The 18,505-nt window shown below is 40.6% G+C and overlaps 1 protein-coding gene across 4 annotated transcripts; it reads left to right on the forward strand.

Annotated features, from left to right (window-relative positions):
• Positions 1 to 316: 316 nt before the first annotated feature.
• Positions 317 to 18,455, forward strand: LOC307042014 (caveolin-2-like). Of its 4 annotated transcripts, XM_079685660.1 has the most exons (5): positions 317 to 562; positions 13,934 to 14,038; positions 14,751 to 15,025; positions 15,610 to 15,797; positions 16,016 to 18,455. In XM_079685660.1, coding segments are annotated over exons 2-5 (624 nt in total). In that variant the 5' UTR covers positions 317 to 562; positions 13,934 to 14,037; the 3' UTR covers positions 16,176 to 18,455. The 4 variants fall into 4 exon arrangements, with proteins under 4 accessions (XP_079541786.1, XP_079541787.1, XP_079541789.1 ...); XM_079685661.1 differs by lacking the exon at positions 13,934 to 14,038 and having other exon boundaries at positions 14,835 to 15,025; XM_079685663.1 differs by lacking the exon at positions 13,934 to 14,038 and having other exon boundaries at positions 467 to 562; positions 14,845 to 15,025.
• The last annotated feature ends 50 nt before the right edge of the window (positions 18,456 to 18,505 follow it).

Here is an 18,505-nt window from a genome sequence, read left to right on the forward strand (position 1 = left end):
GAGGAGTTGGGGGACAAACGACACATCAAATTACATCTCCACATCAAGCCGAAGCTAATTAGAATATTCTTGACTGCCTAGCCTGCGGGGAAATTGGTGTGCGTGATTTCATTGGTAAGAGACGGACCCCGAACACATATGGTACCCCGAACACATATTGTACCAACACCAGCAATTGTCACATGGGTGTGTATTTTGTATTAAGGTCACCTGTTGCATGATGGGGGTGCGGGCGAATGCTAAGGGTGCATCAAGCCAGGGGGGCGCCGGAAATTGGGGGAAATAATTTTTATTTAAATTTTTCACAACAAAACAATTTCCCGATTTTGGATCAACAAAGTACATCTTATTATAGGTAAGTTGAACTGCCCCAGCTTGGGGAGGAGCCAGGGGGCGGGTCAAGTGTCACTGACTGACACTTGACCCGCCGCCGTTGACCTGCGGTGACTCGGGAGAAGAAAACAAAGACGGTAATTAGCAATGTCGAAAAGAACAAAGTTATCGCGTGCCCGGGGAAGAAAGAAAAGAAAAGAGGAGGAGGACAAACGGGAGAAAGACCAAGGTACAGTAACATTAATGTGATGATGATTAATCAAAGTCAAAATATGAATTGTAGTTACCGTTGATGGAACAGTTTTAACTTGCTAGCTTACTTTTAGACGATAGCAAGGTCGTTTGTTTGCTAATCAATAGTTACATTTAGAGTTAACGTCAATTATTACCGTTACTCCCACCTTAAATTCAGGGACATTTGGAAAGATTATTCAGATGTTAAATCCCCTGTTATATATCATCTACTATATCTGTTGAGGCGAGCCAATGTTTGCCCTGCTTGTAGTAATAGGCTAGTAATAATGATAGTAATTATGTAAAGGCAACCGAACAAAAAATATTTGCCAGTGAGGGATATGGTGTGAAGCTTTTCCAGACGCGTGGTGTTGACAGCAAATTAGGTCTTCTCTTTGAGTGCATTTAAGATGTTTATTTGGATTGCAGGATGATGACAGCAAAACAAGAGCCGGGTGTTTAACTGATAACTAAACAACTAACTGTGATAAAGAAATAAACCGAAATTAACTCAAAACAAACAGAAAATAAGCGAAAACACGCACGGTTGAAAAACTGTGTGACTTCCCTCTGGTGATTCCCAATCCCTAATGCTGTGCACCTGTGTCCTCCCCAAATAGCAGGCTGTACCCTGAAATTGGCTGAGTCCCCGCCTATGCCCAGGTCAATTCAGTAGTATCACAGCACCTTCATATACAAATATTAAAATACATCAAGTTGGCTGCAACACACCGGCTCCTAATTGTTACTGTATAATAACATAACAATTCAACAACATACAAAACATTGCAGCCCAATAGAATAGTCCATATCAGTATTCTCAATCCATAATGTTCATTGTTCATGTAGATAATCCAATAGGGTTGGTAACCCAAATAATAGAAGTTGGGTTTCAGTCTTTATTCAGCTTCCAATAGAAGACAGATCTTCGTGATTGGTCGCTCCAGGATGTTTTACTTCGTCCGGACTTTAACCGACCGCACAAGTCCTTTTCTGTCGGGAAAGGTCTGCAGTACCTTGCCCAACCGCCAGGATCCGCGAGGGGCATTAGAGTCCGCTACGATGACAATGTCTCCTGTGACAAAGTTCCTCTTGTCCTTTGGCCACCGTTGTCTCTCTTGCAACAGTGGTACATACTCCTGAATCCATCTGTGCCAAAAGAGATTGGCAAGGAATTGAACTTGCCTCCATCGTCGTTAGGAGTAGGAGTCATTTTTGTCAAAAAGCCCGGGTGGTAGAGAAGGTTTGCCTTTTAACAAGAGAATTTGATTTGGAGTCAGGGGTGCGAGAACATTTGGATCGTCTGAGGTTTTTGTAATGCGACGGTCATTCAATATGGCTTCCACTTCGCACAGGAGTGTTTGTAGTCCTTGATCATCCAAATGTTGCTGATGAAGAATAGGGGTGTCACGGTGTGAAATTTTCGGCTCACGGTTATTGTGACCAAAATTACCACGGTTTACGATATTATCTCGGTAATTTTTTTTGTAATTTTTTTTGTAATTTTTTATGTATATATATATGTATATATATGTATATATATGTATATGTATATATATATATATATATATATATATATATATATATATATATATGTATATATATAGAGAGAGAGAGAGAGAGAGAGAGAGAAAAACAGCCATTAAGTTACTATTCAACAATCATCAAGTTTGCGTATGAAGTCAAATACCTACATTAATTTATTACCTTAAAAGTGTAATGTTGATGCAGGTAAATGGTAAGTTTAGGTTATTAGGCAAGAAGCCAGTACTGTATGAGAACTAAGCTGTTTAGCGCCTTACAATGGCGTTTAGTAGTGCACTAGCTACCAACGAATAGAGCATGGCACCGCAGTAGGATGTATTTTAAAATGCTAGCAGTGGGCGTGCTTACACTGACATTTAATATCAAGGTTTAACATTTTAGACAATCGGGTATATCGTTGCATTATCCCTTGACCCAAAGTCAGAAGTAACTTAATCATTAATGTGTTTCACTGCACTATTTTCACTGTCTCATGGCATATCAAAGTTTAGCTATTCAACTTAGCTTAGAATGGCGTTTAGCGCCGATCTAAGAATGGTGAACACACGAGAGCAGGTGCATTTGCTAATGTAATGTAAATGATTATTATCAAGATTTAACATTATTGACAGTCGGATATAATTGTTACATTTCCCCTTTACCCGAAGGCAAAAGTTATTTCGAGCATTTCAGCTAAAACTATGTGTTAATATTAACAAATATACCTTGCACTGGCTGTGCAGCTGCGGGTGATGGTCTCGTAGATGAGTGAGCAAATTCGATGTGTTGCTCCCTTTCGCGGATACCTTCCGCCGGCATGTCCTGCACACGGGGGCACCGTCCTCCACCAGTTGCCCCTCGGAGTTTTTTAAATATCCAAAGTGGGACCACACTTCTGATCTTCTGCGCTTAGAAGGTGGAAAAATGGTACCATCGCGGCTTCCTTCTTCTGCTGCCATGCTTAAAGTGAGAGAGTGTGATAAAAGAACCTAGGACTAGTGGCGCCTGCGAACGTTCGAAAGTGTCACGTGTGTGGTGTAGAGCTCTAGTAACGCACATAGATAACATTATGTTTTGAAATGCAAAGTATTTAGCGCGGTAACAGTGTAATACAGTGTAACCGTGGGAGTATTAGGGAAATGAAAGCTCTCCCGGTGTAACGGTGTGCGGTAATTTAACCCACCGACATAACACCGTGTTTTGAAATTCAGAAGGTTATCTCACCGTCAAAATATTTTAGCGCGGTTACCGTCTACACCGGTAACCGTGACACCCCTAATGAAGAATAGAGTTCAGCACTTTCCTGACCATGCGAATGACTCTTTCCCATACTCCTCCATGATGGGATGCGGCTGGAGTGTTGAAACTCCATTTCACTCCAGAATGAAGCAGTGAGTTTTGAATTTTCTGATGGTTCAAATTGGATAGAGCTTCTCTCAGCTCATTTTCTGCTCCAACAAAGTTGGTTCCGTTGTTTGATTTGATGTGTGATACTTGGCCTCGCCTGGAAATGAATCTGCGTATTGCATTAATGCAAGAACTGGTGTCCAATGAATAGGCCATTTCCAGATGGACTGCCCGACTGGCCATGCAGGTGAAGATAACTCCATAGCGTTTGATGAGGCTGCGGCCTCTCTTCACTTCAAACGGCCCAAAATACTCAATGCCCACATTTGTGAATAGTGGAAGATCAGATTGCAGTCTTTTTTTGGGGCAAATCTGCCATCTTTTGTTCACCCAGCTTTCCCCTATATCGTCTGCAGACAACACAGGAAGAGAGGATCTTTCTAGCAGCAGCATTTGCTCTGGTGATCCAGTATTGTTGACGAAGTCTGGAAAGTAGGTGATTTCTTCCACAGTGTCCTAACTGTTCATGAATGTGGCGTAAGATTAGAGTGGCGATGTGTTGGTCCTTAGCAAGAATGACTGGATGTTTTGTGGCTAAGCCTACCTCCCACTCTCAAGATTCCTTGTTTCAGCACCGAATCAAGTTTATAAATGTGACTGCTTTTCTTCACTGCAGATGTTCCCTTTTTCAAAGCAGTGATTTCATCACTAAACTTGTCCATTTGGCAGTACTGAATGATGACACTTTCTGCCGCGTCAATATCTTCAGGAAATAAGACGTGACCACCCATTGTGGCTCTGAATCTTTTCATGTCCTCTTCCTCTTTGTTCTTTTGTTGAGTTGGGTCAAGTCCACTGCTGGACAGAGAAGCTTGTATTTGTATACTCTTTTGACTCAACAACTGCAACGTCTTTCTCAGCTGGAGAAACCACGCAACTGAGATCTTAAGCCTTTTCCACGAGGAGAAGTGGGTTATCAGTTGATTTACAGCATTCTGTGGGTCTTCATCAGAGATGTTATTTGTTGCATTTGGTGCATCATTAATGATGACAGTATTAACTGAAACTTCTCCTCTAACCTCTGGGTCATCACTGCTGATGGAAGTTGAATCCAAGATGTTAAGGGGCCATTCCTCTTCACTCTTGGAAAGAAACTCTGGGCCATGGATCCATCTGCTGCAAGTGAGAAGGTGTTCAACTTTCACCCCACGAGAGGCCTCATCAGCTGGGTTCCGTTTTGTCTCAACATACCTCCATTGTGAGATGTCTGTGGCTTCTCTTATAGCAGAGACCCTATTGGCAACAAAGGTGTGAAAGCGCTTTGTTTAGTTCCTGATGTACTTTAACACTGTTGTGCTGTCTGTCCAGAAAATTGAGTTTTCCAGCTCTAGTTGCAACTCTGCTTTCAGGAGTCTGTCAACTCTCGCTGCCAGCACAGCAGCTGTTAGTTCCATCCTTGGAATTTTAACATTCTTTAGAGGAGCAACTCGTGCCTTTGCTAGAACAAAAGTTACATGGATCTTCTCATCATCACTCTGCAGCCTCAAGTATGAAACTGTGCCATAGCCGTTCTCGCTGGCGTCAGAGAAATTATGTAGTTGGGCACTTGTGAGCTGTTCAAATCCTTTGGGTTTACAACATCTCGGCACACTGAAAGTGCTGAGTCTTCTTAGATCTTCTAGCCACACCACCCACTGCAACTGGTAGTTTTGAGGAATTTGCTCATCCTAACTGTAGCTCATCTTACAGAGGTTTTGCAGCATTATCTTGACAGGTAAGGTGAAGGGTGCTAAAAATCCAATGGGGTCGTAGACCGAGCTCACCACCGACAGGATACCTCTTCTTGTGAATGGTCTCTCTTGGACTGCCATCTGGAATCTAAAGGTGTCAGTTTCTGCGCACCACTGCAGTCCCAGGGTTCCTTCGACAGGAAGGCTGTCTCTGTCGAAATCCAGTTCTTTCACTTCCTTGGCTCTTTTCTCCACATCAATGGCTTCCAACACTGACCTGCTGTTGCTGATCCATTTCAGCAGTTGGAATCCTCCCAACTGGCATAGAGTGGTCAGGTCTGTAACCAAAGACATGGCTTCTGCCTCTGAAGACAAGGATTTCAAGCAATCGTCCACATAAAAGTTCTGCTTGATGGTGTCTGTTACATGAACTGGAAAGTCTGCTTTGTGCTCTTCAGCCGTTTTTCTAAGGGCAAAACTGGCACAGCTGGGCGATGATATTGCACCAAACAGATGAACAGTCATTCTGTACTCAGTGAGCGGCTGTGTCAGATCACCTCTTGGCCACCATAGGAAGCGAAGAAAGTCTACATCCTGTTTTGACACTTGGACTTGATGATACATAGCTTTTATGTCAGCCATAACTGCTATAGAGTTTAGGCGAAACCTTTTGAGAACTCCGAGCAAGGAATTTGTCAAGTCAGGTCCCTGGAGTAGTTTAGTGTTGAGTGACACACCTTTGTAGCTTGCCGCACAGTCAAATACCACTCTCAGGGTTTTCTTTTTAGGATGATACATCCCATGATGCGGGATGTACCACACCTTTCCTTCTTTTCCTTTCACCTGATGCTCTGGCACACTCTCTGCATAGCCGTTGTTTATGACATCACCAAGAAAGTTGGTGTATTCCTCTTTGAATGTTGGATTTCTCTCCAATTTCCTTTTTAGGCAGAGGACCCTTTGCTCAGCAAGATGGTGGTTGTTGGGCATGACAACATTGTCCTCTTCTCTAAAAGGCAACTTCAAGCAGTAATGTCCATTGTTGAGTTCAGCTGAAGTGTTGGCAATTTGCATGAACTTAAGATCTTCTATGGACAATTCTGGCTTGTCTTCTGCTGATTTCTCATTGAAGTCATGGTTGTACTGCTTCACCAGCAGTTCCTCTATGTGAGCAATGGATATGCAGTTGGCTGTGACTGTGGGGCGGCTACTCCCATTCTCATTGCCTCCTCTCAGTGGTCCGTTGACAACCCATCCCAATAGGGTTCTAACAGCGTAAGGTCCTTTACCCCTCCTGTTTATCACTTCCCATGGCTCCATTACTTCTGGAGAGTTAGTTCCAATTAACAGCTCCACATCAGCATCAATAGCAGGAATTTCCACAGAGTCTAAGTATGGCCAAGCATACAAGTCTTCCTGTTGTGGGATGTTATTACGAGTCACAGGCATCTTGCGTTGGGTGTACACATCAGGCAACTCAATATAGATGTTATCATTGAGTGCAGCTACCTCTAGTCCTGAGATGATGTGACTGTTGACAAAGCTTTCTTTATTCATTGTTTTCATCAGGAATTTAGTGTTCCTTCCTCTCACCTTTAGCTTCCTCATCAGTTGCTCAGAGCAGAAAGTAGATGAGCTGCCGGGATCTAGAAATGCATAGGTCTTTAGAATTGTGCTTCCTTTCTTTGCCTTGATCTTTACAGGCACAATTGACAAGAAGCAATCCTGTGCTCCGGCTCCTATATGGCCACATGTCTTGGGAGTAGTGGCTTGACTCATCCATGTTGTTTCTTGCTGTGTGTCCTTTGATTTGATTTATTTCCATTCCTTTGCATGGGTATGGAGAATGCTAGGATGTTTCAGGTTACACAACTTACAAGACAGCCGACTGTGACAATCTTTACTCATGTGTCCAACTGATAGACATCCAAAACAAGCACCTTTCTTTTTTAGGAAATCAATTTTATCCCGATGCTGCTTCTTTTCCATCTTGGGGCACACTTCCAATCTGTGGCCCTCTTCACACAGCAGACAAGGTCCCTCTGTTGACTTATCAGGTAAGTATTTCTCCTTTTGAGTTTCAGAGTTAACAGCTGCCACAGATGTAGCGAAAATGCTTCCTTTCTCCTTTATGCGTCCCTGTGACACTTTATTTCCAACTTTGAATTTTGAGAATGAGACAACTGTGTCTTGAATGTCTCCATACAGTGGGTCAGATGCAATAGACACTTGTCTCTCAATAAAATTGACCAAGTCACTGAAACCTGCTTGACGATGGCGTCTCTCCTGATGTTCAAAAGCAATGTTTCTCCATTTTCCCCTCAGTTTGTATGGTAACTTCATGATTATAGCACATATGTTTGATGGCATATTCATTTCTGACATGTAGCTTATGTCCTCCATAGCGTTACAGCAGACGCGTAGGAATAGTGAAAATGCTTGTAAGGCTTTGATGTCCTCTGACTTCAGTGGTGCCCATCCAAGTGCTTTTTCCATATATGCAGTGGCTATTTTTTGCTAATTTCCAAAGCGTTCTTCTAAAAGCATTCTTGCTCTTTGATACCCCCTGTCAGATGGCATGTGTTGACAGCTCTTGACCAGCTCTCTAGGTTGCCCTCGAGTGTACTGCTCCAGGTAGTATAAGCAGTCTACACTGCTAGCAGCTTTTCCTTCCACTCCATTTTCAAAAGCTCTGACAAATAAGTTGTACTCAAGAGGGTTTCCATCAAACACTGGTATGTCCCTTGGGGTTAATGATAATGAAGACTGCTGTTGCACTAGTAATGCTGTGATGTCGTTTTGCTTTTGCATGATGGTGAAAATATTGCCTTGGTCCGGTTCCTCACTGTTTTGGTTTGATTGCTTTGATGGCTGTGCGGTTGGATATGACTGACAAGATCTTTGAGGCATTCTGCCTTGGTCCTCATCGACTTGGAAACATGGCTGTTGTGTATATGCACTGGGATATGACTGCAAAGACCTTTGAGGCATGCTTGGGATGTGATTTGAATCATATGTTTTTGATCTGGTTCCTTGTGAAATGGTTTTTTTGCGCCGTGCCCCTGTTCCACTTGGCATTGTAGCTGCAGTATTGAACTGGTTGTATGGATCCTGTAGCTGCTGAGACTGTAATGGCATTGCAGCTTTAGCAGCTCCTGTTGGTGGATTGTACTGGTTGTATGGATTTTGATGTGATTGAGTGGGTTTTGTAGTTTTACTGCCTCCTGTTGGTGGATGATTGACGGTACAACTTGAAGTTTGTGGAACAAATGGCACAGCAGAGGGTTTGAGAGCAGACTTGTGTTTTGACACATATGAATTTGTTCCATTTGTGACTCCTATGTCAGACCCTCTGTTTCTAAGTACTGTGACTTTTGCTGTCTGCGCAGCAATCTGACTTTGTACTTCAAGCAATTCCCTTTTCTTCCTAATTTGAGCCTCTTGAGCTTCCAGCTCATGCTTTTCCTTGAGAGCAGCCTCCAAAGCCAGGACTGCAGCCCTTTTAGCCTCGGCCTTGATACGTGCAGAGCACGTTGTTGACCTTGAGGACCTTGAATGGCCAGAGCTTCCACCTGACATTTGTTTTGTCACCAATGTTAGAAATACTGTCATTTGGCCCAATATTATCCAGCTCCTCATTTGCATGTAACACATCATTTTCATTTGAGCCACTGTTATCCACAACCTCATTTGCATTATTTGTCACATCATCGATTTCATCATCCACAACCTGTGCATTTCTCCCTGTTTGCATGGACCCATTTTTCCATTTTGTGTATTACTCCTTTAACATTGTGCATTTGATTTTGAAACCATTCTGTTTGTTTAAACATTTCATCCTCAGGCAACAAAGGTTTTAATGACTCATGCAACCTTGTAGTTTCCCCAGACAGTTTCCACAACATTTCATGTTTGATTTGCATGTCAGAAACATTTCCATTTGAAATCATCATTTGTTCCAATTCCTTTGCCACTTTACACAATTGCTTTATCCCAGAATTCCTGTTCTTTTCCATAGATAATATCTTTGCTTCCGCTGCTTTATATGTGAGTTTAGCTGTCCTTTTACCAAGCCCATCCTCCTTTTCTGTTTGATTGACAGCAGCGTTTAATTTCTGCGTTAATTTCCTGATTTTCCTCGTTACTCATAGCCATTATTTAGCAATCCACGGAGGCTTTGTTTAGAATTACTTTATGGGATTTGCCTGTATCCCGTTGCGTGAAGGCCACTCTCCTCCGCAACCTTTTATTCATTCATAAATACTCCTACCGTGACTTTGATGTTTGGTCCGTCCCCGTTCCTCTTGCGGGTGCGTAACGTGGATTTAAGTCGGGAAAAGTCAATGAATACAGCGCTGTCCTCCTATGTCCATCCATCTTTGGAAGCAAGTTTTTCAACAAATGTAAAGGCAACCGAACAACAAATATTTGCCAGTGAGGGATATGGTGTGAAGCTTTTCCAGACGCGTGGTGTTGACAGCAAATCAGGTCTTCTCTTTGAGTGCATTTAAGATGTTTATTTGGATTGCAGGATGATGACAGCAAAACAAGAGCCGGGTGTTTAACTGATAACTAAACAACTAACTGTGATAAAGAAATAAACCGAAATTAACTCAAAACAAACAGAAAATAAGCGAAAACACGCACGGTTGAAAAACTGTGTGGCTTCCCTCTGGTGATTCCCAATCCCTAATGCTGTGCACCTGTGTCCTCCCCAAATAGCAGGCTGTACCCTGACATTGGCTGAGTCCCCGCGTATGCCCAGGTCAATTCAGTAGTATCACAGCACCTTCATATACAAATATTAAAATACATCAAATTGGCTGCAACACATTAAAATGGCTATTCCTTTTACATCCCCTCAATAATTTATAGTTGTAGGCCTTTAATTGTATTGCCTTACAGTTTATGCTGTCTAAAGAATCTTCAATAGTGTAACGTTTGCATCAGTGTTAAAATGCTTGTCACTACTGTAAATACTGCATACCTTAGCCTTTATCTTTAATATGCTATATTACACTGTATGTAACTGCTTCTTTGCCATCTGGTAAGTCGCAGACTCTACAGGTGCATCTAAAAGAATAACTATATCATAGAACTGTTTTTCTTTAATTTAATAAAACAAATTAATCATATATTCTAGATTCATTATGCATAAAGTGAAATATTTCAAATCTTTTTTTCTTTTAATTGTGATTCTTACAGCTTACATGACAATCAATAATCCTGTATCTCAAAATAGTATAATATTTGATACGGATTTATAATATAGATATTTCGATCTTTTTGAAAAGTTTGTTCAAATATGTACTCAATACTTGGTCTGGGCTCCTTTTGCAGAGATAAATGCTTACATTTTGCATGATATAGACGCAATATATTCCATGATATTCAAATTATTTTGTGAGCTGCACCTGTTTTCTGGTCAATAAGATTGCTCTCTGCTGTTGCCTGACCTGACGAACAACTGAAATCTCCCCTTTGTTCTTTTACATATGTTTCGGAATCCACAGGTGTCATTCCTGGTTACAGTTAAAACAAGTAGTGTTTATGAATTGTGTGCTAAAACCAAGAGGCTAAACTTGGCTTTAGGCTCAGATGCATTTTCAATAAGAGAGTCCATACTGATCTAGAAATGTTGATGATGTTTAATTAACTAAATTAAATCAACAATAACTCCGGTAGAACCAAACGGTCAACATAAATCAGCTCAAGCCCAGTCTCTGTCTCAGTCTCAGGGCCGACCCTGACCAATTTGCTGCCCTAGGCAAGATTTTAGATGGCGCCCCCCCCCCCCCCCCCCCCCACTTTTTCACATAAACCCCCATTAAAATACTAAAGGTCTCACACCTAATACCTTACCTTAGCCTGACTCTCCTTGCCTTTCTTGAAGCATAATTATCTATGACATCATCATAAGACAGCTGTTTTGAGACCACATGGTTGATGCTTATGATGGATAGTCCACTGAGACGTTCTTGTCCCATAGAGTCTATCAAGTCAGTTTTGACAGTTTGAGCTTTGAGAAGCTTCTTTTAGCAGCAGCCACTGTAACAGGAAGAGTGGCAGAGATTCTCAGAGCAACCCACAAATTGGGGTACATTTCTGTCAGCTTCTTCTCATGAAGGAAGGTCAATAGTTCCATGTTTGTCATCTTCTTTGATGGCAAATGTTGAAAATGTTGCATTTCTGCAGCAAGTTCCCGGCCATCAATGTCTGGTTGTCCATCATGGGTCAGAGCAGAGCTCAGGGTTTGACAGCGCTATGGCAGTTCTTCGTTTGATGTATTGGGAAAGTTGATGAGCACTCCAAACTTGTCATTTACCTCTCCAAGGTGCTGAAATCTCTCATCAAGTGAAGAGAGGGCTGTATCCATAGATATATATAAACACTAGATGACTCACCCGCGCTGCTGGCCAATGGAGACCGACGTTGCCACTTGGCCGGCATCTTGCCACAGGCAGTTCTCTCATTCATAACATTATGGTTTACTATTTAAATAACCATAGCTTGCTCAATTTTCAACCAATTTTAGTTTTTTATAAACATCAAAGATGTAGTTATGATACTGCATACTTATAATCATGGACTTTCATATGAAAATAACATTAATAAGATAAAGCAATAGCTATACACACACACACAAGGTATTTATATTAAATATTTGCCGGTGTATATATTTCCATTTATTTGATTATATTGTTAATATTTAAAATAAATTATAAATAAATTATAAAATTAAAATACATTTATATTTTATATATAAAAATCGGTTTCATGTTACCACTCTGTAAGCCAAGAGTTGTTAATTTAGCAATGCCTTAGCTTGAAGAACAGGGACACAACTAATGACAATAGCATATGTTGGTATATTATTTAGATATTCACACCTTTATCAGAAGAACCAAACCAACATAAAATGAACTCACAGACAGGCCAGTTCTGTCTCATTTATCACAATTATTTTTGACATGAGATCTTCATATCATCCTAGTTTTGTATTTAGTTTCTAGATTTGTAAACAAATCCAGAACCTTTGAAATATGTTATTGAAAAAAGACCAAGAATAATATAAACTGTGCCATGTGTCCTTTTGTGTCCTTCTGTAGTCCATTTGTGGTTTGTCTTGTCTCACCCCGGCTGATATATCACAAAATCCACTGTTTAAATTGTTCCCTATATTGCCCCTATGCCCCTGTAAGGTGTCCTTGGGTGTTATGAAAGGCGGCCCCCCAAAATAAATGTATTATTATTATTAAGAAGAACAACTTGGTGTGGTGTGGAGGGGATGTAGGAAGCAGGTGGGGAGAGATGGGGCTTCAAGGTTCAAGGTTATTTGTTTTAAATGTGTCTTGGAGATAAGGATCAGCTGCACACAATAAAATACAGTATAACACAAAACCAATAAGACACACGGTGATACATGGCACACCAACAATCAATCATCGTCCAGCCTCAGCTTTGGTATTCTTTCACAACCATGTTATGGGTTTATTAGACTGAGCAAACATAAACATATGTTGGGAACATAGTGCTGCGTCTCATGGTAGGTGGCAGACAGCGGCGATTGGAGCATCCGTAGGCTGCACAAAAGTCCGGGATAGTCAGGTACTTCTGTAAACACAAAGCCAGCAAATTCCTGTATCATAATGCAAGATGTTTTTAACAAGCCAAACCACTTGGAAGAAATCATGTGTAACTTAAGTTATGTTGAAAAGAAAGAGCAGTTCTGCCTCTCCCACTGGTGTAAAGTTGCTGGGTCAACTTTGTAATACTAGGTCTCACTCACAGCCTCTTGTTATTAGCCAGCTAATAAATACAACCACATACACAAAGAAAAGCTGCAATTTCAACATGTCCAAGCATCCTGTATCATAGCCATGCTAATAATGTTTATAATAAACCAAACCGTTTGTAAATCAGTCAAGATTTCAGCGAGTTAATAGTATTTTTGTGCAGATCACTCACCTTACAACAGCTACCATAACGCAAATCAGAGTAACTGTTGACTGTGGCAAGATGGCGGCCGGTCAGCTACGCTGGAAAATCTCACATGAGCCATCTAGTGTTTATATATATCTATGGCTGTATCCACAACCACATTAAAAAATGTGATTTCCATTTTTTTAAGTGCATCATCAATAGGCTCATCTGGAGTTATATGTTTCACTGTATTTGCACCAAATACTAATACTAATTTTCAAAGAAAATGGCACACATCATTGTGAAAAATATAGCACTACCGTAAATACTATCAGCTTAGTAGTATTTAGGAGAGTGGTAGGTTATCTATGACCATATTACATTTCTTTTTGTTTCACAAACACTCAAACAACACTGCTTGCTGGTTCAACAAGCCTACAAAAGCACAATTGATGTTTTTTATTGTATGTCGCTATTATCGAGTTGCCCAGATTGTGATATTTCTCTGTGGTTCAACTCATGACACCATATTGATGAACATTGTTATTTAAAAAATCAGGACATGTTTCAAAGTTAATCCTAGCTAGCACGTTATGTGGAGGATTTTAAGACACAATCACAACACAATATCAGGAGCTCTCCATCGCCATGGTTTCCAGACACACAGCATCAATCATCAGCTATCAGACCCCGTCTCCACTCCACTACCTGCAGCACTTTGAGATTCTTGGAGGCACTGAGAGAGAACAAGCTATTATGTGTGAGGGAAACATTAGGCTGGTTTAACCATCAGTGACAAACAAAGAGGATTTGTTTGATTGATTTGTTTTTTTCAAATACAGAGCGAGACCGAACATGGCCAACAGAGTGCACTATTTACCAGTGATTCTCCTCCCAGCGCTTTGTTCATTTCTGACAAGAAGGCTCTGAGGAACTTTCAACAAACAGTGAGATACATGTTTTCTGTTAGGTGTCTAAGATATTTGAGTGAGATACTTGCCAATTTAAGATTATTATATTGTTACAATCCACATCTTGTTTATGCTTTATATTTCTGCTCACTTCTCTCCATATTTTGCACAAGGCGTCCTCTTTGTTTCAAACAGTAGCTCTTTTCATTTAAAAAACATCCTAATTGAGCAGTTTAATATATATTTCTCATTTGTAAAGCCTTTTATTTATATATTTATTTATGGTTTTAGACTTTGTCATTAGCCTCCCTTTTTCATTTTCGTTTGTTATGTATTTATTTTTATGCACCAAATACCAAGGAAATATTAATGCAGTTTAAGATCATCAGATTATTTTTTATCTTTTTGTTGTCTTTCTTTTTCTTGAATACATTTATTTTAATTACATGAATAAAAAAAAACGTTGAAATGCAGAGAACTCTGAGGGTACTTTATAACCATGAAAACATGTTATGTTATGTCATGCAAACGTACTTCCCCAGTTTATGTTCACCCTCTTCAATATTTATTGAGAAAGTGAAGGCCAATTAGCAACGGCCATTGGCCATTTCTCATGACGGTCTAAATGAGACTTTCCATGGAGTGTGTCACATGGAAAATGACACCAAAGACTTTAAAAGCCAATAAAGGCATTCCTCAATAAGGAGCAAGGCAGTAATCAGTCCACTATGTTCCACCTGGGTGTCAGTGACATGCCCGCAGAGTTACAGTGGAAAGTCATCCTCCTGCTGCGCCCCGCTCGTCCTCCATATTTCTAATGACATGACCACAGCCTTCAACAGAGCGGGAACACAGCTGAACTTAGTAGAAATGGAGGACCAGAGATTAAAAGATGAGAGACCAGCTGAGGAACTGATGGAAGTCAAAGTGGATGTACAGTCTGAAGATCTGAACTCCACCCACAGTGACACAAGGCCGCAGATTCAGGGCAGGGATCCCAAAGGAGTTAACACGATTCTGAAGGTAAATATTCTGTCGCGTTACGGGAATTTTAAACATACATAAAACTTGACACAGAACCTCCGGCACAAATATGTAATTTCTGTGTGGAGAAACAGAACTAGACAGTCAAATAAACAAACCCACCTGCTCTGCATTCACCTCCTGCTGTCTCTATTGACCCATGTGATGCAAAGAGTTAAACCTGGTGGTGAACAATGATTATGAAAATACATGCAAATTAGAAAGTGGAGCTTTTTAATAAATAAATGTGTCTATCTAGGACAATGACCTTTAATTTTGTTATCAGATAATATAAGACCACCCATTTCCTCTGTGGTAAATATCAATAGGCTGCATTATACTGACCACAAGTGGACAGGATCATACACACAGGTCTATGTTTGCCCATGCTGATACAATACTACTCTGTAAAGCTAAATAAGCATTTAAATCGGTTCAGTGCAATACATGTGCATGCATTACACATTATCCTCAGCCTGTCAACATGTTATCATCCAACCTCCACACCTCAGTATTGACTTTAATATGCTTTAGAAAAATGTGTCCTCAGAAGTCACTCTCAGTGTCTCTGTGTGTGTCTTCAGGTCACGTTTGAAGATGTGATCGCCGAGCCTCCCTCGGTGCGGAGCTTTGATAAAGTGTGGTTGTGGAGTCACGCCCTGTTTGAGGTGTCCAGACTGTGGATGTACCGGCTCATCTCTCTCCTCCTGGCGGTGCCGGTCTCTCTGGCAGCAGGGATCCTCTTCGCTGTGCTAAGCTTCCTTCACATCTGGTAGGACTGTTGTCACACTGAGATGTGAAGACTTACAGGCATGGAATAACTGATAAACGTTTTTCTGGTAAAAAAAGGAATCATGCAGAATGTAGTTGGAAAGATTCAGTGACACACGCTTTTCCCTGCTATATGTTTTGGTTACAGTTTATAAGATGTATTCTTTTTTTATCAAAGAGATGATCTAACGTTGTGTTCATGTCCCTGTTTCTCTCCAGGTTGATCATGCCCTGTGTGCAGCTGCTTCTCATCAACATGCACTGGGTTCAGACTGTGTGGGGCAGCGCACTCAACATTCTCATCAGCCCATTATTCACTAGTATGGGAAAGTGCTGTGGTCAAATCACCATCCATCTGGCAACAGATGAAGACAGATAGAAAAATGTGCCAATGATAAAGCTACATCATGATTATTAGTCAATGATTATTTAGTATCATGGCTCACCTGGCATGGTATTTGCTTATAGCTCACCTGGCATGGTATTTGCTTATAGCTCACCTGGCATGGTATTTGCTTATGGCTCACCTGGCATGGTATTTGCTTATGGCTCACCTGGCATGGTATTTGCCATGCTGATCCAGTTTTAATGTGTACCTTTTTTGAATAATGTGATTGTGTGATGCATAGGGGTGCCTCTAAGCTAATATGATCAACCATGTGTCAATAGGTTATTTGGGGTGATTGGTACTAACACTTTCTAATACTCAATTTCAGAAATAAACAGCAAACAAATCCCATTTAACAAAATGATAAAGCTGAGAGTCTCAGGATGAGGTTTTCTTTATTTTTAAGAATTATTTGATGATGTGGGATCATAAATATGTTGAACATCACACCAATCATATGAATTCCATTAAATTGTGTTTCTTTTCTTGATTGTGTTTACTATTTTGATCTGTATTGCGATAAAGTTGACATTTCAAGTTCAGTTGAAATACTCATTGTCCAATATCAAAGAGGACTTTCTCACATTATTTGGTATTAGTTCTCTGGCATATTATTATATTTATATAATATAAATGCAAAATACAGCATGCAGCTAGTGTCACTAACTAATTAGGACTTACAAATACTTTTACAAAGAGCTTCATGGGGCACAATTAAATAAATCAAGTAGTAATGACAATGCTTGATGGAAAATGTATTGATTTATGAAGGAGTGATGAACGGAAAACATATTGGCCACTCATGATCATGCAAAAGTGAGAATCTTTACGACGGGGGATCTAAAGGTATTTCTTGGACCGGGGCACGGTTTGTTGAATCTTGTTGTCATAGAGGTTGCTAGGCAACAACCGGAGGCTCCAATAGGACACTCCTAACATTCAACACACAAAACATAATCACACACACATAACATCCCGTAAAATTAAAACTTGCCTTTTTAAGACAGTTTTTAAATTTGCAGATGTTGTAAAGGTCATGTGACATATAACAGATCTCTGGAATCAAGGCTTATAACAAATACTATGTTTGAAAGTGTAGTTGATATTAAAACACATGTTGTATGCGTCAAGTAACACATTCAGCACTGTTCATTAAACTAACCCGAGTAACTGATACCCACTCTCACCATTACATTCTATAGGACTCTAAATTTAGGTCTGTCTGTCTACATTAAATGAAAGACAGGAGCCAGTGCAGTCTCAGCTGATTGCATTGACACCCATAGAGTCAGAGGTATGCCCACCACGACTCTCTGCTGAGCTATTTCTGTCACTCTACCTCCATGCCTAACTGGACTCAACTCTCTCCATTGCCTCACCAAGAATACTCCTCTAATTGGGTTGGCTCTTGATCACATGCACTCAGATCCCATTCCACCCCTCCTTGCTGTGAGACCTTTTAGTAGTTTTCAAAAGAGCCTCCTCCTCTTCCCCCTCTTTTTGGCAGCACCATGCTGTATGAGTTTGTTTGTTTATGCAACCTGCTAATATAGGAAGCTACATTCTGTATGAGTGATAGCAACAACTGCACAGCTTAAGCAAGACTGAATCAGAGTTTATTTTAGGGATTGTTGGATTTTACGTTTTTAGCCCGGAATTGTACGTCATAGGAGACTCAGGACACACCTTCTGAGAACCCTCTAATGCATAGACCATGAAATGTATGAAAAGCAACATTTTTTTATATGAACATGTGAGGGGTCTTTACGTTTGCCTCTGTAAATATAAGGTATGCATTACACACATTTATCCTAAACAAAACCATCAGGAAACTGATATTTACATACTCGGTGTTGCAGTATTTTTACTCTATGAAGTGTCAACTCTACGGTTACAGTGACAGAGGAGGTACAGTAGAGTTTTTCAAACTGGCACAATGTCAACAATGTGGCATCTACTAACCACCGCACCACCTGACGTACAGTTTCACACATGATGAAGGTGTTGAATTGATACATAAAGCTTCAGCAAAGTGCCAATGAATGTGAATCACATTTTTTCTTCTGAATGATACAGGATAGTACAACATTTAGTACTATTATCCTCACACTTGTGTTAAGCAGTAAGCTTTTGATCTCTATTTTGTTGTGGAATGTAGTTTGAAACACGTAACAACGTTTTCCTTTTCAAAATAGCTTCAGTATTAGGATGTAAAACTGTGTCCTAAGTGAAGCCCGAGCAGCAGGGTGTGTTTGTGCTCACTGCCTCACTTTGTGGTGGAAGTTCGTGCCACTGTGTAAACCCTTCCCAGTGAGCCCCAC

The sequence above is a fragment of the Notothenia rossii genome (genome assembly GCF_949606895.1).
Source record: "Notothenia rossii genome assembly, chromosome: 5".
Lineage (NCBI taxonomy): Eukaryota > Metazoa > Chordata > Actinopteri > Perciformes > Nototheniidae > Notothenia > Notothenia rossii.